General features: G+C 39.9%; 1 protein-coding gene across 4 annotated transcripts; it reads right to left on the bottom strand.

Annotated features, from left to right (window-relative positions):
* Window positions 1-207: 207 nt before the first annotated feature.
* Gtsf1 (gametocyte specific factor 1) lies at window positions 208-20,596 on the bottom strand. 4 transcript variants are annotated; one of them, XM_059247820.1, is made up of 9 exons: window positions 19,666-19,734; window positions 18,643-18,687; window positions 15,504-15,604; window positions 8,374-8,500; window positions 7,717-7,800; window positions 7,187-7,250; window positions 4,342-4,436; window positions 3,716-3,749; window positions 208-309 (listed from the first exon to the last, which is right to left on the bottom strand). In XM_059247820.1, exons 1-8 carry the CDS (start codon window positions 19,727-19,729, stop codon window positions 3,733-3,735), a joined length of 597 nt encoding a protein of 198 aa, XP_059103803.1. In that variant the 5' UTR covers window positions 19,730-19,734; the 3' UTR covers window positions 208-309; window positions 3,716-3,732. The 4 variants fall into 4 exon arrangements, with proteins under 4 accessions (XP_059103803.1, XP_059103804.1, XP_059103802.1 ...); XM_059247821.1 differs by lacking the exons at window positions 3,716-3,749; window positions 19,666-19,734 and adding an exon at window positions 20,507-20,596; XM_059247819.1 differs by lacking the exon at window positions 3,716-3,749 and having other exon boundaries at window positions 19,666-19,736.
* Window positions 20,597-24,554: the final 3,958 nt, after the last annotated feature.

The following is a 24,554-nucleotide window of genomic DNA, read 5'->3' as shown; positions in this document are numbered from 1 at the left end:
GTTTTCTGTCTATGCTAGCTGTAACCTGTATGATAATTTCACATCATTATGTTCATTAACTAGAATGGGAAGTGATTTTTTTTATTTGGGGCAGTAGGTATTTAACCAAACTATCAAGCTGTCTACCTCAGCAATGTGTAGAAGGTTCTAGCATCAAATAATTGAGGAGTCAAAGTCTCAGTAGTTAAAAAAAAAGGTACTTGCCAGTTTGAAAGTCACAGACAGTTTACTGTTCTATAATTAGATAAAGAGAAAAAAGAAGAACCCTTGGGTAGCAGGAAAAAGCAAGAGTCTTCCACAGTCTGGCATCTGCAAGGAAATGAGAAAAAAGTTTTTACTTCCTTTCAATGACAGAAGAACCAACTACATCTGACAACAGTCCACACAACTGTAACCCCTCAAACTGTCTTATAAGGGATCTTCCAGAAATTCACTGTTGTTAATAACAAGACATCTTCTCCTCTTTAGTACCTCTGAGTACATGGAAACTTGCTAACTGAATTAAAAACATTCTTCACAGTCATCAATATGCATTTTTTGTGTCAACAGTTTCACAAGTGAGAACTGACTCTCTAGGCAGCTGACTACTTTGAACAATTCTGAAGAATTCTAATTAACTTACATTGGTATTTTTCCTCTCAAATACTCTATTACTCAATTAACAATATTGATATGTGTGTGTACCAAGACTTAAAAATTACATTCATCCAGGGCTGGAGAGATGGCTCAGCAGTTAAGAGCATTTGATGCTCTTGCAGAGGATCCAGGTTCATTTCCCAACACTCACAAGGTGGTTCACAAACATCTGTAACTCTACTTCTACGGAATCTGGTACCCTTTTCTGACCTCCACTGGCACCAAACATCCACGTGGTAGACATATATACATGCAGGCAAAACATTCACAAAATATAAATGAATAAATCTAACAAAAATTTAAAAATTACATTTTTTAAATTTATTGTGTGTGTGTGTGTGTGTGTGTGTGTGTGTGTGTGTGTGTGTGTGTACTTGGACAGTGGTTAGAGGACAACTTTTGGGAAATGGTTCTTTCCTTTCTATCCCAGGGATAGAGCTCAGTTCCTTAGGCTTGGAAGCAAGTACCTTTACCTGGTGGCCTCTCTCCACTTCTTTTTTGAGAGAGTTTCATATAAACTAGGTTGTTCTTAAACTAAATAGTCAAGGCTAGTCTTAAATTCTGGATCCTCTTGTCTTCACTTCCCAAGTGCTGGGATTACAGGTTGTGCTATCACACCCAGTTTTTCATACTTGGTCCTTAAGGGAAATCATGTCTTCTACTTCTTTTGTATCCTTCCACTAAAAGCTTGAAAAATTTGCAACAGGTTGAATAAATAATGCTTCTTTTTTATTAAGAGGATTAAGAAAAAGCTGTATATGTTTGTGCATACCTGTAATCTCAGCACACATAGAGGCTGAATGAGGCAGGAGAACCTTGAGTTTGAGGTCAGCCTTGGTTTAAATAATCTAGATGCTGTCCTAAGTAAAAAGGAGTTATACAGAAAAAGAAATTCATCATGTAACAGTGTGTAATAGCACTATAACAGTGAAGTTAAAAAGCCAAGTGCCAGCAGATACCACATGCCTTTAATCCTAGTACCCAGGAGACAGAGAAAGGTGGATTTCTATGAGTTGGAGGCCAGCCTGGTCTAGTTCCAGGACAGCTAAGGTTACATAATCAAGAGACCTTGTCTGGGGTAGGGTGAGTGGAAGGGAATATCTTGTCTTAATCTTAGGAGAAGCTTCTAGGTTTTCATAGAGTTGCCTTTCTTATTTACTACATAGCTATATACTGTATTATCATCAGACATCTTGTGAGAGATATAAGAGAGCAATTCCAAGTTCACCATTTATCCAGGTCTGTTCACTGTATTCTTTTTGACACATCTCAGTGCTGCTCTGTCTCTTCTGGGGCCAAATTTCATTTTCTGGTTTCCAGATACATTTAACAATTTAAAGTCAGAACCTACCAAGCTGGGCAGTGTAGGCACACACTTTTAATCCTAGCACTCAGGAGACACAGGCAGGCAGATCTTTGAGATTGAGGTTAGCCTGGTTTACAGAACAAATTCCAGGACAGCCAGGGTTAAACAGAGAAATCTTGTCTGGGGGAGTGGTCAGAATCTACCAAAAGTGGCCAATTGCTAGAAGAAACTAATAAATCTTATTGCTAATGACTAAATGGTGTTTCCTTTTATTATTATTATTTCTTAACACTTTTTAAAAACTTTTTGTTTTTCTGAGACAGGGTCTTACTATGTAGCTCTGGCTGTCCTGGAACTCACAATGTAGACCAACCTGGCCTTGAACCTACATAGATCTGCCTGCCTCTGCCTCCCAAGTGCTGGGATTAAAGGTGTGCACTACTACATCTGGAGTTTATTTATTGTGGTGATATATTGTGTACCCTAATAAACTTGCCTGAGGACGGAGCCAGCCACCAGATAGACATAGAGTCAGGCAGTGGTGGCACATACCTTTAATCCCAGCACTTGAGATCTCATGCCTTTGCTTGGGAAGCACACACTCTTTTAATCCCAGGAAATAATATGGCAGGGCAGAGAAAGGTATATAAGGCCTGAGGAAACAGGAACTCACTCTCTTTAGGCTGAGGATTTCATAGAGGTAAGAACTAGTGGCTGGCTGTTCTGCTTCTCTGATATTTTAGCTTTCACCCTGATATCTGGCTCTGGGATTTTTATTAAAAGATCATCTAGATTTGAACAACAACTTATTATTATTATTTTTTTTTTGTTTTTTTTGAGATAGGGTCTTTATGTAGTCCTGTCTGCCCTAGAGCTTGCTATGTAGATCAGTCTGGCCTTGAACTCAGAGACGCTCTTGCCTCTAACTCTCTGAATGCTGTGTGACACCATGCCTGGCTGGGTGTTTCCACCTAGCTTTTCTAACTTATCAGAGGAAAACATTAGGTCTGGTACAAAATGAACCCTACCACAGATTCATCTGCTTCAGTTTAGATGGGGACTAGACAGCAACAGACCAATCACTCATTCATTCGATAAATACACACTGAAGGATTATCTGCAAGACAGCTGAAACAGAATCCTGTCCCAGCCTTCCTAAAGTGCTGCCACCAGCAGTAGGGCTGGGCAACCTCAGGCAAGACAGCTAAGCTTAGCTCTACCACGAGCCCACAGAAGGGCCTTCAGGAAAGGTTTCATCTGGGAAAAGTAAAGGATTTTGGTCTCTTCATAGAGATTTTTTGTGAGGTTCTGCACTTAAACTACTAGATAATATCAACAGTACAAGACTCTTAAGAGACCTAAAACTTTTAAATACTCATTAAAAAAAAGTATGAATTTTTTAAAAAATGAGAATTAAACAGTACTGTATAGAGAAAAAATTGCAGAGCAGTGAAGCATAGCTGTTTGATTTATCTCAGTCCATTACAAGAGGCAGGATAGATCTAGATTGCAACTTTGATGTAAAAAAAAAAAGCAGTGTGTACTAACATCAGGGGAAAGAACTTAGCATGGTAACAGAATTTTAAGTAGTAAATGCCTATTCATTAGCCTGTAAAGCCATTATAGAGGCTATATATGCATATGTAACACACACACACACACAAAGCTTTAATTTAGTATCATATTCTGAAAGAAAATTGTAATCAAATTGCTTTATGTCCAGTTAAATCTTGCTACCATCTGAAGAGACAGTAGAATGAAACAAATACTTACTTGAGAAAGATGTTCAGTTACTGTGCATTTCCATCTACGAGAATAAACATTTCAAAATAAATATGCCATGTCGATTGAAATTCATTCCACCCTCAGTGCTTATTAACACAAATTACTTTTTTTTGAGACAGGGTTTCTTTGTGTAGTCCTGGCTGTCCTGGAACTTGCTCTATAGACCAGGCTGGTCTTGAACTCACAGAGATCCACCTGCCTCTGCCTCTGCCTCCCAGGTGTTGAGATTAAAGGTGTGCACCACGTCTGCCTGGCATAAACACAAATTACTTATTCCTAGAATATATGGGTTAGTAATCTTAAAGCAGAATTCAAAATTAATGATTGAATTCCACTGAGAATCATGGGAAAAGAAAGCAGTCTCGCCAGGCAGTGGCGGCACACTTCCCTCTGCTTCCTGAGCACTGGGATTAAAGGCATGCACCACCACACCCGGCTTTAATGTCTTGTTTGTAACCAGGCATAGGAGTATTGTGAAGTAAGTAAGGTGCTTTGAACACAAAATTTACAGTCACACTTACTTTCAGCATCAGCCTGGACATACCAAAATAATCAAACCAATTGTTTTGCCACAATGAAAAGAGTAAGAATACTTTGACCTCTGTTTCACTTACTATTTTTCCATGGCAGAACATAGGGCAGAGACTTGGGAACTCGCATGCCCGAAGCCAGGTTACTCTTATGTTCCATAACTATGTTGTTTGCAGGACTAAAAAAGGAATAATTGGATGTCATCATCAATATTCTTCAGGCATACACACAAGACAATCAAAATGTGTTTTTAAGTGGGGAAAACAATAACCACACAAGCATAGTTCTTTCAAAATATTCTTGCACTTAGGATGATTACCATTTCTCTGGAATGTTCCTTATTTCATATGTGTATTATGATGGAATTAACTGTGTGGTGGCACACACCTTTAATCCCAGTACTTGAGAGGCAGAGGCAGGCAGATTTCTGAGTTGGAGGCCAGCCTCATCTACAAACTGAGTTCCAAGACAGCCAGGGCTACATAAAGGATCACTGTCTTGAAAAGCAAAACAAAACAATAACAAAAGAGTTAACCATTTACATTTTATAGAAATTGAGATAAACACAATGACATCTACTGGTCAGTAGTGTGATAAAATCCCACCCCTGTAAACAAGACAGGTGTGTCTATTCCTGGCTGGAACTCTCTACTAGGCTGCCATCAAGCGCACAGTGATTTGTTGGCCTTTGCCTCCTAAGTGTCAGTGCTGGAATGAAAGCTGTTTCCCACCATGCTCGGCTGCAACAGATTTCTTCATAAATTATTTTTATGTGTATGAGTGTTTTATCTACATGTACGCCCATATGCATCACTTGTGTGCCTAGTGCCTACAGAGGGCAGTGGAGGGTGTTGGGAATCCCGTGGAGCCGGAGTAACAGAGAGTTGGGAGACAGTATGTACGTTATGGGAATTGAACCTGGGTCCTCTGAAAAAGCAGTCAATTCTCTTAACCACTGAGCCATCTCTCCAGCTCCTATAATAAATCTCTTAAGAACTGAAGTTAAAGTTGCCACCAATAAAATTAATCTAAGTTTTTGTTTTTGACTCAAAATAGTATGTATTTATTAACTGACCTCGGTAACTAAGAAATAAAAAAAATAAATATTTTATGAGTGCTGGAGAGATGGCGCAACAGTTAAGAGCATGTACTACTTACTCTTCCAGAGGACCTGAATTTGATTCCCAGCATCCACATTAGGTACCCAGGGGATCTGACACCTCCAGCCTCCGTGAGCACATCCACTCATGTGCACATATCCACATACACATAATTAAAAACAAAAAATTAAGCATTTAGGGAAAAATAAAGTATAGCATTTTATTCCTTTATTTTCTAACCCTGAAATGGTCTCACTTGTATTTGAAACTTGATCTTCTAAGGCAAAATATTGGTATAATGAGAAATCTGACACTTCTAAATTGATACAAAGTATTAGTGATAAGAGATATACTCTCTTTCTTACTCATTAGATACTTTGGATTTCCCAATCTCAAAGAACTTTCAGGATTTTAAAAAATATTTACGGGCTGAGCAGAGATGGCTCAGTGGTTAAGAGCACTGGCTGCTCTTCTAGAGGTCCTGAGTTCAATTCCCAGCTACCACATGGTGGCTCACAACCACCTATAATTCAAGTTGATCCCCTCCTTTGGCATGCAGGAATATATGTATATGACAGAAGAGTTAATGTATATGACAGGGTACTCATATACATAACATACATAAATAAATCTTAAAAAATATTTACATGTGTATGTGCATATATGTGTTGGGTGTCCACAGAGCCTAGAAGAGGGTGTGGATTCCACGGATCTGGAATTATAAGCAGTTGTAGGTTTGGCTGGTGTGGGTGTGGGGACTAAGCCCTGGTCCTTTAAAGAGCAACAAGTGCTCTTAATTCCTGAAGTCATCCCTCCAATCTCCTTTGAAAAAAACTTTTAGAAAAAATCCTGTTTGTGTCTCTGCGTGTGAATGCATGTGCACACCACAGCATGTATGCAGAGGTCAGAGAACAACTTGCATAAGCCTGTTTTCTTCTTTCACTACGTGCGTCTTGGAGATCAAACTCAGGTGTCAGGCATAGTCACAAATGCTTGCACTCACTGAGCATTCTCACAAGCCACAGGATTTGTTCCCTACCACGGGTATTGGTGATCTAGGGTTAAAATTGTCTAAGTAGTATAACTGGAGAACTTTTTTTTTTCAGTCTTAAAACAATGCAAACCCAGCAAAAATATCAACAAAGAAGAAAGCCCCAAATAGTTAAAATACAAGAATATCAGGCACTATTGCTTTTCTTACTAGACTATAGAGTAGTAGTATTATATTTCCGGTATAAAGTCCATGATTTTATGGATCAAAAAACAAGTAAGGCTTAACAGTTAAGAGCACTTGCTGCTCTTATAGGGCACTGTAGCTTGCTTCCCAGCGTTCATGTCAGGTGGATCACAACCACCCCTATCTCCAGCTCCTGTGTTTGACAACCTCTTGTGGCCTCCAGAGGATCAAAGGAAAACACACACACACACACACACACACACACACACACACACACACACACACACACACTTCTGACAACTTCTTCTGGCCTCACACACCCTCTCTCTCTCTCTCTCAAAAGAGCAAGAAAAGAAAAACCCTCACCAAACAGTATTTGTACTAGGTTATCACCATGAATCCTCATCAAGGAAAGATGGTGCTTGCACTATTACTATTATTACTATTGGTTTTTTGAGATAAGAGTTTCCCTGCCTAGTTCTTGCTGTCCTGGGAACTCATGTTGTAGACCAGGCTGGCCTAGAGCTCAGAGATTCGCCTGCCTCTGCCTCCCTAATGCTGGGATTAAAGGTGTGTGCCACACACCTGACTCTATTATTATTATTTTTGGATTTGGGGAGGTAGTGATGAGAGTAAGATCATTTAATTTACCTGTTGTTGCCACAGAAGTTGGCTGTGCCCCAAACAAATGGGGTGCTGGTCTGTTCCCACAAATCTGCCAAAGGAAACAAAACAGTTTGTGATACTACTAGAAAAAAATACCAATCCATGTTAGTTGAATTTGTCAGATGGGAAATAACACAGCTAGGTTTTGAGGGGTATAAGTGAAAACTGATTGAGTGCCCTGTCCAAGTAATACAGAAGCAGGAATTTAACAACTGAGGGATAAAACCATAAGAGCCATAAATAATAGTAATTGTGCCTAGTAACAATCACACACAGATGGCACAATAGGATTTATGGGGAAAACAGATGTAAAGAAATGCTTCTTCTAATCAAGTGGGATAGGCTGTTCTATGTGTCTGCACAGTGATACAAATGTGCTCATTTTGGGGCCCAATAAAAATAATAAGGCATTCCAAACAACATGGTATGCTCGTAAAAAAGACAATCTTCCTTCTGTCTTAAGCAAATGATCTGAGATTTAAATATGTGAAGAAAAAAATGTAGAGGCATTTCACCTTTATCCCAGTCTTCATCACAAGGAGGGCACTGCCATGTGCTCTCAGCCAGAGTCTCTTGTCCAAGGTTCCTGGTTTGGTTGACTGCAAGACAACAGAGATTTGACATAAAAAGGGCAGAGTGGGAGGACCAGCTAGGTTATTCTGTTTAAGGGATTTAAGGTCTTTAAAGGCTGCAGGGTAGCCTATTGAGTCTTTGTTTCTAAATATGGATAGCATGGAAACTGACAGGAACAAGAAGCAGAAACAAAGATCGTTACCATATTTATAGCAATAACAGGATTATTTATTTATTGAGACAAAGTCTTAAACTCAAAAATGACCTTGACCTTCAGCTCCTCCTGCTCCATTTCTTGAGTTTGGGGATTACAGGTTAGTGCCACCATGCCTATGATTTTTCGGGCACAGGAGCTGGAACCTAGCTTTATCCAAGTGGCTTGACCCACAGAGCTCTATCTCCAGCCTCAAGAACTTTATTTTTAGATGATTTATTATAATAGTAGAAAACAGTCTGACCTATATAAGAATCTAACAACCCACTGCTACAATGACATAACCATCTCAAAGGCAGAAAAATGTTCCTTTGAAATGGTGAAAGCCTAGCATAACTGACCGGCTAACCCCCAGTACTGGAACATTTTAGCTAGTCAGACTTACCCACATCCTGCTCAATACAGCTCTTGTCATCACAGCTTGAGATGTGATGACTGATTTCAGCCCGGGGAACCTGGTGCCGAGCATTGAAGGGACAAGTAGCCAATTTGTTTGCAACATCAGGATGATTCTGTGGAATCAAAATTAAGGGATCTATCACTTTTTTGATCTCATAAAATCCACGAAAACTAGTTCAGCCTTTTTCTATAAATGGCTCTGTGTAATTCCGCAGCAAGTTTTTATGTCTCAGCTGTGGTGGGTACACTCAGCCAAGGTGGGCAACTCATCACAGAAACCTACGAGGGAATTAGTTATCACCCACATAGACCATGCAGCTACTATCTCAGTAGCGTCAAAATGCAAACCTTTTGGTTATGACTGTAGGGATTACCCTCCCCCCCATATTGGGATCTTAGTGGCTTATAAAGAGCAAAGCAGTCAGTATGAGCTGTCTCTTCTCCGTCTGTCAGACAGCACAGCCTGCAATGCTAGAGCCCTCTGGGTGTCTTTGAAAGCTGACATTCAGGATCAACACTAACAATGAAACACAGTCTGCACTGCAGCAGGACCCTGCTATTGCAGTGTGACAGTGCTGGGAAATAGGGAGCTTCAGAGACAAGCTAATGATTTTTCAGACCAACACAGGGACACTCACTTGTAGTATTGATGCCTGAAATGAAGCCCTGAACAATTTAACCTCTTTTGTTTGTTTTTAGAGAAAGAGTTTCTCTGTACAGCCCTGGCTGTCCTGGAACTCTGTAGACCAGGCTGGCCTTGAACTCAGAAATCCATTTGCCTCTGCCTCCCAAGTGCTGAGATAAAAGGCACATGTCACCACTACTTGGTGAACAATTTAACCTTTATTTCATCTATTTCACTTAGGAAAAACCCAAATGATAAGCACTTTGTGGGCTAGTACCTTGTTTTAAACTCCCCCCAAAATGATTTATTTATCACCTAAATGTTATGACAAATGTACCAGCAACTAAGAAATCTAAGAAAAAGAGGGCCTGGAGAGATGGCTCAATGGGTTATTAAGAGTGCTGCTATCCTTCCAGAGGCTCTGAGTTTTTCTCTGGTACCCAAAGTAGAGGCCTGACAATTATTTGTAACTACAGCTCTAAGGAATTTAACACTCTCTACTGGTCTCTATGGGTACTCTCTCTCACACACATATTAAAAAAAAAAAAAACCCAACAAAAAACAAAAAACAAAAAAGAAACAAGAGGGCAATGAGATGTCTCAGTGGGTCAAGGAGCTTGTATATTGTATGAAAAAACTTTTGTCGATAAAAAGTTTTAAAGATGTATCACAAACAAAACTCAAAATGTAAAACTAGTGAGAAGCAGGCTGGAAAAAATGCAAGACTAAGAAATTTGCATGGTCTGTAGAGATGGCTTACTGGTTAAGATTGCTGCTTATTGAGCAATCATGAGAAATTTGGTTTGGATTCCAGCACTGCTGGTGGCCATGTCAGAGGAGCAGCAGGTGGCAACTGAAGTTCAAGGTCAAGTTCAGGAGGTCAAGGGTCAAGTTCAGGAGGCGACCCCTGATGGGTGAATCTTGGATAGGCAAGACCCCAAGACCACAGACCTGGAATGCCTTTTGCTTTTGCTGTGCCTTCACGTTTGCTTCTGTTGTCTTTCTCTGGTATCTGGCATGGTGGGAATGGGTGTGGGAAGATCCCCACTGCCTGTAATGTAGTGTGTTTATGTCATGGAAACACCCCGTTCCATTGGGCATTTTTACCTGTGATTATGAAGATGATTACTCCCTAAACTGTACTGTCTAGCTGATAATAATATTAGTTTAAATAGAGTTTTGATAAAAAAATAAAACAAGGAAGTGTCACACTGCTACAACACATGAGTTTCTATTGAGAAGCCGTATAGACTGTGGCTTAGGTTAATGATTAAGAAAAACAATTTAGTCCTAGGAGCCCAGCTAGTTTAAATTCTTTTAACATTAATGTTGGAAGATGTGCTCATAGTTTTCGGAGTCATCATAGCTGAAACAAAGCTTTGAAAATAACTTAAAGTTAGACTAAGATGTTTTTGTCAAATAGCTTTGAGATGAAAAACCCAGGAAGATAATCTAAAGTTTTAGAAAGGCACATAGTTGAGTGAGGAACTCTTTAAGGTTAGGGAACAAGAACAAAGCAGCCCAATTATCAATCATTAGCTGATGTGCCTTTCTTTCTTTTTTTTTCTTTTTTTCTTTTTTTTTTGGTTTTTCGAGACAGGGTTTCTCTGTGTAGCTTTGCGCCTTTCCTGGGACTCACTTGGTAGCCCAGGCTGGCCTCGAACTCACAGAGATCCGCCTGGCTCTGCCTCCCGAGTGCTGGGATTAAAGGCGTGCGCCACCACCGCCCGGCTTGATGTGCCTTTCTTGCTAGGATTGGTTGATAATCAAAGGTGATGATTAATTTCTTATACCCATTTCTGCCTTCATTCTCCTGATATAAAAAAACTATTGATGAGTGGGTATGCACTCTAAAGATTTAAAGTAGAGCTAGCTGACTGTTTTTCATGTATAAAAGTTTAGGTTTATGATTTCCTTAAGATTCTTTATAAGATTATACCTTTCAAGATAATAAAATAATTGGCCCTTTCTTTGTAACTGCAAAACACAGCCTGCCAGTAAAAGACCTGGCTAAGAAGAATACTTTGCTTGCCTACACAGTTAATCTATAACAAGTTGCTTGGGTATGAATGTATGTGGGTTCTTGGGATAATTTATTTTTCACCTGTAAAATGTTTAATCATGTAAAGGATATGGAAAACATGCTTTTTTTTACTTGTATTCATTATAGTCATTCACTTGAAAAACAGAATGTAACCACATTGTACATTTTTATATTGCCTGAAAGATTTTGCTGGGGTATATAAGCTGTAAGGAAAAGAATAAAGATAGAGTTAAAATGAGTTAAAAGGAAAACATCAAGAGAGTTAAAATGGGTTAGAAAGAAAACATCAGAAATGAGTTAGAAGGAAAACATCAAGAATGGAGAATCAGGAGGAGAACATCAAGAGAGTTAGAAGGAGAAGACATCTAGAGAGACAGAAGGGACATTTCTGAATACAGCTAAGAAAAGAGAATATAGAACACACAGAATGAAGAATACAGAAGAATAAAGAAGGAAACCATCAAGAGAGTGTGAGTGTCTTTCCCCCTAACCTCCTCAGGTAAAAAAGTCTTAGTACATGCTGACTCTGGATTCCCTTTGAGCCCTGTGCTGCTGGGGGCTGGCCCCCAGTAGCAAAACAGCACCCAGTAATAAACTGGGCATGGTCTTGCATGCCTGTAAAGCAGCCAGCACTGGTAGGCAGCAAAGATAGTAGGTAACTTGCTGGGACTTATTGGCTGCCAACCTAGTTGACAAAAGAAGTAAGCTCCAGGTTCTGGGAGAGACTCTGTCTCAAAGGAATAAGGTAGAGTGATAGATGGGAGCACCCTATACCTTCTTCTAGCTTCCTCTTGTGCACATATATGCACATATACTCCATACACCACACTCACACAAAGAAAACTGGAGCCAGCTATAGTGGCATAGACCTTCAATTCCAGCACTTGGGAGGTAGAGGTAGGGAGATCTGAAGGTAAAGGCTATCCTTAACTAGTGAGTTGAGACCAACCTTGGCTACAAAAAGCCCTACTTCAAAAAACTAAGTATCTTTCCTTCCCCAACAACTCCAAGCAAACAAAAAAAGCAGTTTGTGGCTCAGGCCTATAATACCAGATATAAGGAGTCTAAGGTAGGAGGATGGAAAGTTCAAAGTCTGCCTGGGCTGTGAGTTCAACTTAGTGAGTCCTGTCTCAAAATTAAAGGCTGGCAACACAGCTCAGTGGTAAGGGCACTTACTCCTCTGATGTGAGGCCTTAGATTAAATTCTCAGTACTGCGTTCCCTTCCCCCCACAAAAAATGAAAAGAAAAATAAAACACCATCTCCATTACTTACAAAAGGCATGTTAGTCATTAAAAGCAAAGGTTTTTGGAGACAGGGTCTTACTATACAGCCTTGACTGGACTTGAATTTGTGGCAACCCTCCTGCCTTACCCTTGCAAGTGGTAGGATTACAGGCATGCACCACTATACCTACTTAAGGAAAATAGCTTCAATTTTTTAAATTTAATTATTTTAAATGTGTATGAGTTGTTGGGTTCTCCTGGAGCAGTTATGAGCCACTCAATGTGAACTTGGGTGCTCTGAAAGAGCAATACAGGTGCTCTTAACTGCTGGTCATCTCTCCAGCCTCCACTACTACTTCTTTTTTTTTTGGTTGGTTTGGAACAGGGTCTCTCTATGCAGCTTTGGTTACCCTGGCTGGCACTTATTCTATAGACCAGGCTGACGTTTAACTCATAGATTATCTCTGCCTACCTCTGCCTCCTGAGTGCTGGCATTAAAGGCATAAACCACCATGCCCAGCTAAATATTTTTTTAATTTTATATGTGTGAATGTTTTGCCTGTGTATATGTATACGCATCATATGTGTGTTTAATCAGAAGAGTGGGTCATATCCCCTGGAGGAGTTACAGATGGTTGTAAGCCACTATGTGGATGCTGGCAATCAAACCTAGCCTTCTGCAAAAACAAATGCTCTTAACTGCTGAATCATTTCTTCATCTTCCATCTAGTTTTTTCAGGGTCTTTTTTTTTTTTTTTTTTTTGCCAGGGAAGAGGAGGAGTGTTTCAAGACAGGCTTTCTCTGTGTAGCCTTGGCTGTCCTGGAACTTTCTTTGTAGACCAGGCTGTCCTCAAACTCAGAAATCCGACTGCCTCTGCCTCCCAAGTGCTGGGATTAAAGGCATGTGTCACCACCTTTCCTTGAAACCGGGTCTTATCATATATCCCAGGTGGTTACCTGTCCTTGACCTCATGGCAATTCTCCTGCCTCAACTTCCTGATTACAACATCTGGATTATAGGTGTGTGCCACTATGTGTGGTTGGTTTGTGTGCTTCTTTGTTTTGAGACAGTCTCATGTATCCCAGACTAGCAAGTTCAACTTGCTATATAGTTGAGGGTAACCTTGAACTTTTGATTCTCCTGCCTCTACCTCCTTAGTGCTGGAATTATAGGCTTGAAAAAAATCACACATGGTTTTATGTGGTGCAAGGGATTGAACCCAAGGGCTTTATACATGTTAGGTAAACATTCTATAAATTAAACTACACCCCCAGCCCTAGATACTTTTTAAAAAATATTAAATATGAATTATATATAGTTAGGATTAAATACTAAACTTTTTTTTGGTATCTGTATCTAATATTGGTATTCTTTAAAAAAAAATTAGGAGCTGAAGAGATTGCTCAGAGGTTAAGGGCACTACTGCTCTTGCAGAAGACCTGGATTTAGTCCCAGAACCCACATGGTAGCTTACAACTATATGTAACTTCAGTTTCAGGGGACCTGATGCCTTCTTACAAAATTTTCTTGGGCACCAGGTACACATGTGTTACACATATGTATATGTAGGCAAAACACTTATATACAAAAAATAAAAATCTTAAAAAAACTTCTTTTTTAAATATCTTACTTTAAAAACCACTGAAGTACATTTTTCCCTAAGATTTACTCATGTATTTTATGTATACGAGTGCTCTGTCTTCATGCACTGATCCCATTACATGGTTATGTGGTTGCTGAGAATTGAACTCAGAACCTCTGGAAGAGCCAAGTGCTCTCAACTGCTGAGCCATCTCTCCAACCCCCAAGATCTTACTTTGTTAATTATGTGGGTGTGTCTTTGTGTGCATATGTGCACATGAGTACATGTGCCTGTGGAAAGCCAGAAGAGGGCACTGGATTCCCTAGATTTGGAATTACAGGAAGTTGTGAGCTGCCTGATATAGTTGGTAGAATTTGTGACCTCTGGAAAAGCAGTAAGTGTTCTTTACCGCTGAGCCATCTCTCCAGCTCTGACATCAGTATTCTAACAATCCTATAAAAGTACTTATTTATTTATTGGTTTTTTGTTTGTTGGTTTGTTTGTTTGGTTTTTTTTTTTTTTTTGAGACAGGGTTTCTCTGTGTAATAGCTCTGGATATCCCAGAACTTGCTTTGTAGATCAGGCTGGCCTCAAACCCATAGAGATCCACCTGTCTCTGCCTCCTGAGTGCTGGGATTAAAGTCGTGCACCACCACTGCTTGGCTAGTACTTTTTAATTAACAGAAGACTAGAGTATATTATATTATCTAAGTCTATAAAGAAGCAGAGAGAAAACAAATTAGAAAGAAAAGAGATTTTGGGGCTGGAGAGAAGGCTCATTGGTTAACAGTATTTACTACTCTTGCGGAGGACCTAACTACAGTTCCCAGCACCTACATGGTGGCTCAAAACTGTCTGTTAATTCCAGTTCCAAGATATCCGATGCCTTCTTCTGGCCTCTGTGAGCTTCTGTGTACACATTGTGCATATAAATTTACACAGACAGACATACATACACATAAATTAAAAAAAAATAAAAAAAGATGTTGAAACTTGGAGAGTTACTTTTAGGAAGAATACTTTCTTGAAGTCAGAAAGAAATGTAATAGAGGGGTTAGAGAAGACCCAGTGGTTAAAAACATTTGTGTTTTCAGAGAACCTAGGTCTGTTTTGTAGCACCCACACAGTAGTTCAGAACTATCTTTTTAACTCCAGTTCCAGGGGATCCAATACCCTCTCTCTTCAAACCTCCACGGGCACTAGGCACACACATGGTGCCCATATATATGACCTAGAACCAGAACACCCATATACATAAATCTAAAAATATTTATTTAAAAAAAACAGGGTACTTAGTACTTATCAGAATAAAGAACACATCAAATTTGTAAGGTAGGAGGGATTTCTCATTACTAGGAAAAAAATTAGTGATTCTTCTGTTTTCCAAAGGGTAAGATTCTAGAGACATTGTTTATAAACAATGCTTTGTTGATAGTTAAAAGATAAAAAAGACAAAAAATTTATAAACGTCAAAGAATATGACATCTGTAAATACTGGAACTTAACAAGGTAGAATCACCAAACAATCTGGCATTCACTTAAAATATTTATGTTAAACAATTTGTTGCCTATAAAGCTTGGCTCTTCAGAAGAACTCAAGGCGGCATGAAAGGTCATATTTATGAAAATAATACCCTACCTTTCTGCACTTGATAAGATGATAAGGAAACCTACAGGCCCTGATCTGGTGATTTTTATCATAGGGGCACTGTAATAACTTTTCAGGGTCCAGGGAGTCGACTGAAAGAGAGAAAAAAATACAGTAAGTATAAAGTATAATAGAATTCTGTAAAACTACAGCAGCCTTTTAGGTATATTAATGTTTTCAATAAATCCTTAGTGAAAGAATAAGGCAGTCTAAAGAAAACTTTGATTAAAATAAAGTGTGACTGGCCTGGCAGTGGTGGCATCCACCTTTAATCCCAGAGCACTTAGGAGGCAGAGGTAGGCAGATCTCTGAGTTTGAGGCCAGCCTGGTCTACAGAGTAAGTTCTAGGACAGCCAGGACTACACAGAGAAACCCTGCCTCAAAACAAAAACAAAAACAAAAACAAAAACAAAAACAAGCAAACCAAAACAAACAAAAACCCAAAACCAAATGAACCAACCCAAAAAAAAACCCAAACTGTGACTAAATGATAAAAAAATGTAACTATGAGAAAATAAAATTGTGCTATCACTGACTCTTAAGCACAGTAGTACCAACAATGGCATGCTGAGATCTCATTCATATTTCACTGAATATAGTTTTCATTCTTATTATAAAACAAACATGTTAAATGACATCCAAAGCATTTTTCTTCCTTTTCTTTTCTTAAAGGTAACAATTCAGGGTCATTTCTATTCTCTAGCTACTCCAACCAAGGTTTCTCAAATAGTCCACTAAAGGTGGAATGTACTGTTGGTGTACCAATAACCATTGTGGCCCACTGCACTTGGGAACTCTACTCTCCCAATCCAGCTGGCCCTACGGAAAGCTGAGGATAATTAGCATCCTTGTCTATTTCTAGTAAACAAGTTGATAGCCATAGAGTTTCAATAGCATGTTGTGTGGAAGTAGTGATAACTAGAGCTTCCCCCAATCTGTTCTTTGCTTTACTCCTGTATGTTGTATTGGTTGTTCTAGTTTTCTTGTCCATGATCTCATTACTTTTGTCAGATAATTTTACTTTTCATATTTTGGAACATAGATGAGAAAAAAAATTCCTTAATCTAATGACTACTAAACCAGCCAGCAAAAATAACAATATACTGCAAAGACAGAGTCTCCTACAGCTAAGACAACTGTAGACATGGACTGCTGTGTCAAGAAAACTCTGCCCTTAGGCTATCCAAGCTGCCTTGGCTATGCCCCCAATCTTAACAAGCCTGGTTTAGGAAACAAAATTAAATGGCTAAGTACATTCTGAGAGCAAAAAGCAACCTAATAAAAACACTTTTGCCACCCCTTGAAGGTAAGGATAAAAGATAAACAATTCACTTTTGATAAGAAGCTTATAAACCAGAAGACTGCACTGAAAATCAGAAACCAGAGGGGAATTGAAATAGACAGTTTCACTGGAAGAGTGGTAAACATGGAATAAATTGCTAACCATGGTCATGATGCAAATGAGCCTGAAAGGTTATCTGAAGGACAGAACGAACAGGGAGGAAAAAGTCCTAGAGGACTGGCATGCTTATTATGCCAACTGAGCTCTTCTTAGGCTACAATCTTATTTCTGAAGCTTTGGAACACCCAGGGAGCATTCACAGATGAAATTCTTATTAGTTTTCCTTCATTTAATCCATTCCATCACTAGCAAATGTCAGCAATTGAGAGAATGGAACACTCTATGATTCACACAAATTATAACTGCCCATATAGAGTATGAGTCAAAGTTGATAATGAGAACTACCATATGCTTTACTTCTTGGTCTGGCAATTTAGGTCAGCTCTGTTCTACATCAAAAAGAATTATCCATCCATTACCTATCCACCCATCCATCTATCTTGGTTTTGGTGACCAAATTTTGGGTCTTGAGAATGCTATACAAATGCTCTACCACTGAGCTACAATTCAGTCTTGTAAAAATTTTATATTTATTATTGTATGTATGGTATGTGTGTAGATGAGAGGACAACTTTATGGAGTCAGTTTTCTCTCCTACTTTTACATGAGTTCCGAACTCAAACTAAAGCTATCAGGCTTGTATGGCAAACACTTCACTGCTGAGCCATCTAACTGGCCTGTTGGTTTGTTTTTTGATAATCTTGCTGTTAAGCTCATGCTGGTCTAGAAGTTATGATCCTCCTGACTCAGCTTCCTATGAGTTGGGATTACAGTGTGTCCCATTACAACTGGTTCTCATAGCTCTTTAATTACTTGAAGTGTTTTATTTCAGACCATTTGTTCAGGGTGATACGGCTGGAGACTAAAGTGTCTTTCTTAAAATTTGAATATTTTTTTAATAAAAATTTTTAAAAAATGATTTGTGGTTGATATATTGTGCACCCCAATAAACTTATCTGGGGGTCAGAGAACAGAACAGTCATAATATTAAACATAGAAGTTAGGCAGTGGTAGCACATGCCTTTAATCCTAGCATTCCAGAGGCAGAGATCCATCTGGATCTCTGTGAGTTCAAAGCCACATTGGAAGCAGCCAGGCATGGTGACTCATGTCTTTAATCCCAGGAAGTAATGGCAGAAAGCAGAAAGGTATATAAGGCGTGAGGACTAGGAATTAGAGCTGGTTAAGCTTTTAGGCTTTTAGCAGCAGTTCAGCTGAGATCCATTTGGATGAGGACTCAAAGGCTTCCAGTCTGAGAAAACAGGATCAGCTGAGGAATTGGCAAGGTGAGGTGGCTGTGGCTCGTTCTGTTTCTCTGATCTTCCAGCTTTAACCCAATACCTGGCTCTGGGTTTGATTTTATAAGACCTTTTAAGATTTGTGCTACATCAATTTATTTTCATTTTGTGTGCATTGGTGTTTTGACTGCACGGATGTCTGTGTGATGTATGTGATCCCCTGCAACTGGAGTTACAGACAGTTGTGAGCTGCCATACGGGTGCTGAGAATTGAACCCAGGTCCTCTGAAAGAGTAGCCACTGCTCTTAACCACTGAGCCATCTCTCCAGTCCTAAAATTTGAATTATTTCTATACCTCAACACCACATAGACCTTTCTTTCTCAGCATTTCACAGAGAAATCTGATTTTTCCATAACATACAGTCTAGTCAGGCAACAAACTACGCACAAATGATGTATTATTTTCTAAAAGCAGCAAGTAGTACATACTGTAAGTGTCTTCCATGCTGATGGCACAGGAGTCCTGTTCAAGTGCTAGAGGGAAAAACATGGTTCAGAGAATCAGAAGTGAGAAATATCAAAAGGCAGCCCTAAAATGTAGAGTCATTCCTTGAACTGAGGCTGCCCAAGTTCAATAAAACAAACCCTTAGTACACGACCTCCTCCCCAAACACCTCTCTTCTTTGAAGCATTCTTTACTTCTATGACTAATTTTAGCATCATCACATAATTCATATTCTTGGAATAAACTCTAGGGCCCACAAACAGGTCAAATATGACTACTGACATAAACTACATTCAAGTGACAACATAGCAAAGTATTTTAAGTGGTATTACAACACCTGCCACTGTTCACCTGCTATTAGAGTTTGATGCTATTTAACATTAGCAATAGGGGGTAAGCTGAAGCCATAAAATACCATTATTTAAAATTTCAGATAAACTACTTTAAAGTTCTTCTTTCCAGCTAGAGAGATGGCTAAATGGTTAAGAGCTCTGGGGCCCTTGCAGAGGATCTGGGTTTGGTTCCCAGCACCTACATAGCTTACAAGTGTAGTTTTAGGGGATCAAATGCCCTCTTTGGCCTGTGTGGGCAATGCATGCCCATAGTGCACTCATAAATGCACACAAACACATATAAAATAAAAATAAATCTTATTTGATGACTTTTCTTAAACATGATCAGAAAATGTCATACTAATGTTCTCCCTTTCTGGCAATGCTTCACTCTGTCCCTCTCATTTCTTACACAATGGCAAGATAAGTACTACTCCAGTCAGCACTGATTCTCTCTCTATAGTGAGGGAACATGTGAATTTAAGAACTCATAGAGAACATGTAAAAGAACAATTATAACAGAAATGAAAAACATTAAAAGAGAAAACATCTCAGTTTGAATTCTCTTTTACTGGAGAGCTCCATTACACACTGAATTAATTCACTTATTATGGAAAAACTAATTTGGTATATAACCACTCCCATAGGAATCTTCTGAAAATTGGATGCACATACAGCTGTTGTCTCTAGGCAAGCTCTCCTCTGGCCTCTCACACAATTCCACACCCCTTCCCCCCATTCTATGACATAAGCAGCATTAGAACCTTTGTTAGGAAATACAGGTGATCAGCTAAGCTCTAGTTTACTTTGCTGCAGAGCCCACTTGTTAATGACAATCATTAGGGAAACTATCTGAAAATTATTCTTCATGTTTGGATTAAACTATCTTGACCTTTTGGAACCTCTATTACAATTATGTCATACTTTGTTAAAAATAAAAAAGGTTTGGAAGGACGAATCAAGCATTACTTTATTTTATTTTATTTTAAGGTATATAAGAGTGATGAGTGCAGTATTCAGCAACTTAGACAGGCGACCTATTCTTTCCCAGAAAACACACTGACTATAAGTAGGTCAAGAGCGCTAGAATTCATCACATCACCCAGCTGTCTCTTACTTTCCCCATCAAACTGTTAACAGGTGATTCCATTTCTTTTCCTCAGTACTAGGCTGCTGTGAACTGGAAAAAGTGAGAATCTGAAGCCACTATTTGAACCCTGAAAAAAATCGCAGGTCTCGGTAAAGTAGTAATTTCTCTCCCTCTACACAAAAGTCCCTAGATTCGAGAAGAGTCAAACAAGGAGAGAAAAATAGGGGCAGGCAAGGGGGAGGAGGTTACCCTGAAAACAAGGCAGAAAAGGTGCCGGGCCGGCGTCGAGGGGACGATGGCCGGCGCGGCGGTGACCAGAGCTTACGGCTGGGGAGTAAGGAGGACACTACCTCGAAGGTATCCCGCCCGTGAACCGCTTCCGGGGGCTGACCAAGCCAATGCCATACCACCTTTCCTCTTTCCTACCTCAGTCAGACGCTCTCCCCACCGCCAACTTCAACTTCGCCTCACAGCCAGGCCCCGGCAACGCCCACTTCCGGCCTGGCCTGATGCCAGGGCGGGGCCGCACTTCCTGTGACTGGCTTGCGCTGGCCCAGTGCGGCGAGGCCCAGGCCTGGGACACTTTCTCCTTTTGGCTCACCGTCCTGCCATCAAGGCTACCTCTCAGGGGATCTTTGGCCACTTTGCTTTTAGCCACCGGGCCTCCTCCACTCCCTGGCCCAGATGGTCCTATGTGGGTGGAGAGCTTCCTTTGCTGGCTTCGGGGCGGCCATCTTAGAAAAACTAGGGAAAGAATGGGACTGGTTGGAGCTGGGTGCTGTGTGCAAGAAAGTCTTGTTTGTGGAAGTTGTTGAGACAGAAATGTGATTTAGATTTTGAGAGCTCCAAAGAGGAATGATGGAGACAAATACAACGGTTGAAGAAAAGTCAAGAAGGGCAGGATTTTTGTGTTTATGTAGTACATGTAGTCTCTCAATTGAAAAGGCAACAGTAGTCTCTGAGAATAGTGGGGAGGACGATAAATTTCTTGGAGGGATTAAAGGGAGTTTTAAGTTGGAGGGGACAGGTGGGTCAAAGAACTGGAAGCAGAAATCTCAAAACACTGGGAGCCTTTGTTCAGAAAACAACACTATTCCAAAACTGTATTTGTATACCTGCTTAAGTATAAATACTTGTCCTCAAAGTACTTAGGAAAACAGGTACTAAATTGGACTGATGGTCGAATGGGAGTACAACATATGCCAGGAAGTGGCAGAGATGGTAAATTCCTGTAAGGAAATTAGTAGGGTCTGAGATGACCTGGGAAAGCATTAGGGAGAAAAATGATTTATATTATAAATTTTGTAGCCTTTGAAAAGGTGTTGACACTGTGGGTAGATTTGGTGACACTTTAAAAAATACCAAGTTGTCCACAGAACCAGGGAGGCTATATAGCAGGGGAGGACCCTAGGATGACTGTGGCTTATAATAAGTTTTGGTTTTACTCAATTACTGGGCAAGCCTCAATGAAACATTTCACTATTTGGATAAGAATTTATACTGTATCAAGCTGATAATAGAAAAATAAATAAATTAATAAAAAAGACAAGTTGTAAAATATGTTATATGACAGAAGTTTTTTGTGCTGTCTAAAGCTTAGAAGGCAGTCTAGAAGTTGGCTGGCTGCTGAAATACTGGGGCTTCTGACACATTTCAGTGGGTAAGAGCCTAAATATGCTTTGAGGATCATCAGGAGAGCAAAAACAAGGTGAATAGGGTCTTGGGAGTGGGACATTTTATTTTTACTTGAATAATATGTAAATAAACAGTTCTGCTCCCCGCTCCAGTCAGCATGCTGAAGAATGCTTGCTTCATAGTTTTCAGTACAGGATAAGACCCTAAAAGGAGTTGGGGGGTAGAGGTACAACAAGCCTGTCATCTCAGCACTAGGGATGCTGAGGCAAGAGGATTGCCACGGATCTGAGGCCAGCTGAGACAGCCTAAGCTACAGAGTGAGACCCTGTCCTGCTGAAAACCTGCTTCGGTGGGGGGTGGGAAGTGGGTGGTGGTGGTGGATGGGGAGGTGGGGTCCCAAAGAGGATCTGTGGAGTTGGGAAGGAGAAGGAGGAGACAGACACGATCTGAGGGTGAATTGGGATGGCTGCCAGCAACATTTAATTGAGAAAAAAAAATCACACCTTTTATACTGTATAGTTGCACATAGGATTAAAAGGTAGACAAGGGGCATGTGAGCTGGAGTATGGCTCGAGATCAGGGGTTGGGGATCTAACATTGACTTTGACAATAGGCATCAGTCATATGTTAATAGGCCACCAACCAACCACCCAAAACCCTAAAAAGAAATAGGTTGTGGATGGGAGATGGGCTCAAGTCATTCTTGTTACAGGATAATTTTTTTTTAAAGATTTATTTATTTATCATGTATACAGTGTTCTGCTTGCATGTGTGCCTGCACACCAGAAGAGGGCATCAGATCTCATTACAGATGGTTGTGAGCCACCATGTGATTGCTGGGAATTGAACTCAGGACCTCTGAAAGAGCAGCCAGTACTCTTAACCTCAGAGCCATCTCTCCAGCCCTAGCAGGATAATGGTTCTTTTTTGTTTTTCAAGACATGGTTTCTCTGTGTAACAGTCCTCGCTGTCCTGGAACTCTCTTTGTAGACCATGCTGGCTTTGAACTCAGTGAGATCCGCCTGCCTCTGCCTCCCAAGAGCTGGAATTAAAGGCGTGCACTGCTGCCACTGTTGCCGCTGCTGCTGCCGCCGCCACCACCACCAGCACCACCCGGCAGATAATGATTCTTAATCATGTCTGCACATTAGAATCATCTATGGAGTGCTTAAGATATATCATGTAGCTGGGCGGTGGTGGCACACACCTTTAAATCCCAGCACTTGGGAGGCAGAGGCAGGTGGAGCTCTGAGTTCGAGGCCAGCCTGGATTACAGATCGAGTTCTAGGATAGCCAGGGCTCCATACTCTGAGAAATTCTGTCTCAAAAAACCCAGCCCCCCCCCCCCAAAAAAAAAGACCATGTAAATTCCCCTCTTAGACCAATTAATCAGAAAAGAGCCAGGCATAGTTATTTTTAAGAACCTACCCAGCGGGGGAAAAAAAACCAAACTTACCCAGATGATTCTAATGTGCAGCTAGACTAAGAAATACTGACCTAGGCACGGTCTTGAATTTGCAAAAGCATTTCTTTCACTTGGATGGCCTGGATGATTCATAGGTGCAAGCTGTTAAATGCTTTTTCAGAGAGAAATTGCTTCATTGTAAACTTAGCACAAAGCATTTTAGGAAAAGCTTTTTTTTTTTTTTCTTTCCCAAGTTCACTTCAAATCATTAGGAAACAGCTTAAAACAATTGTTTTTTGTTGTTCTTGAACTCACTCTGTAGACCAGCCTGCCTCTGCCTCCCGAGTGCTGAGATTAAAGGCGTGCGCCACCACTGCCAGGCTTTAAAACAATTCTTATGAGATTCTGAATTTTGAATTTATCACAATATCACTCATGAAGAATTAGGGGGCCAGAGTAGCGTGAACTAATTTTTCCCTAGAGATCTGGTGCAATTTTTGTCACTGTTGCTATGACCCATTTAGATACGTACAGACTGAAATTTCTGAGGACGAAAGAGCTAAGGGCTTGAGAGAATGGGAACAGGGAGCTCCACTGCAGTCACTGAGCCGTCCTCGTCAGGATGGCAGGGTTCTTAGCTCCATTTAGCACTACTGGCCCAGCCCACTGACTCACAAACAAAAGACAAAGCTGTCTTTCAGTGGTGATTTGGAAACAAGGATACACCACACATCTGTTCCTTCTGTTCTTCAATGCTTTGTTCATTCCCTTTCAAGCCCAAAAATTTATGCTTTATCTGAGATCCCTGCTGAGTTTTCTTTCAGACTTTTTTTCTGCCCAGGTTGATAATATTTAAAAACGGAAAAACAATGAAACCAAGTAATTTACATAAGGGTCATTCTAGGAGCTAGCTGAGATTACTATTCAAAGCTGAATCTGGTCCTTGCTGGTTCCATCTGTGCATATATTACCATCCATAATATAATATAATAAATATAATAAATATAATATAATATAATATAATATAATATATATCATATCATATACATATACTATATAATTATATATTAAATTTTAAAATTAAAAATATGTACATTAAAATTTATAATAGCTAAAAATAAAGCCAATGTTCTTATCAGCCTAATAAGTAATAAGAACTCTTGAGATTCTTCAGAAACATTCAGTGTTTGATGGATTGAGGAAATGGCTCAGTGGGTAAATGACTTGCTGCTAAGCCTGATGACCCAAGTTCAATCCCTGGAATCAACTCCAGAAAGTTGCTCTCTGACATCCACATGTCACCATGACATGCATGTGCACACACATGCAAATAAATAAGTGTAATAATATTAATAAAAAGAATCAGTGTTTCAGAAAGCCTAATAAATTTCTATTCAGCAGAAGACTAAGCATTTCTTTGTTTCTGGCTTGAAT

This window comes from Peromyscus eremicus, chromosome 20 (assembly GCF_949786415.1).
Source record: "Peromyscus eremicus chromosome 20, PerEre_H2_v1, whole genome shotgun sequence".
NCBI lineage: Eukaryota > Metazoa > Chordata > Mammalia > Rodentia > Cricetidae > Peromyscus > Peromyscus eremicus.
The sequence above is the reverse complement of the archived record's forward strand: the minus strand, read 5'-3'. Positions and strand labels throughout refer to the sequence as shown.

Bases quoted from the DNA above. Each gene is read 5' to 3' on its own strand.
- Gtsf1 (XM_059247819.1), bottom strand. From the start codon at position 19,729: ATGGGGGGAAGGGGTGTGGAATTGTGTGAGAGGCCAGAGGAGAGCTTG. The intron at 7,801-8,373 runs GTAAGTCTGACT...GTTGTCTTGCAG, and splicing joins CTGTATTGAGCAGGATGTGG to TCAACCAAACCAGGAACCTT. The intron at 310-4,341 runs GTAAGTGAAACA...ATTTCCTTGCAG, and splicing joins TGTTCTGCCATGGAAAAATA to ATGCCAGACTGTGGAAGACT.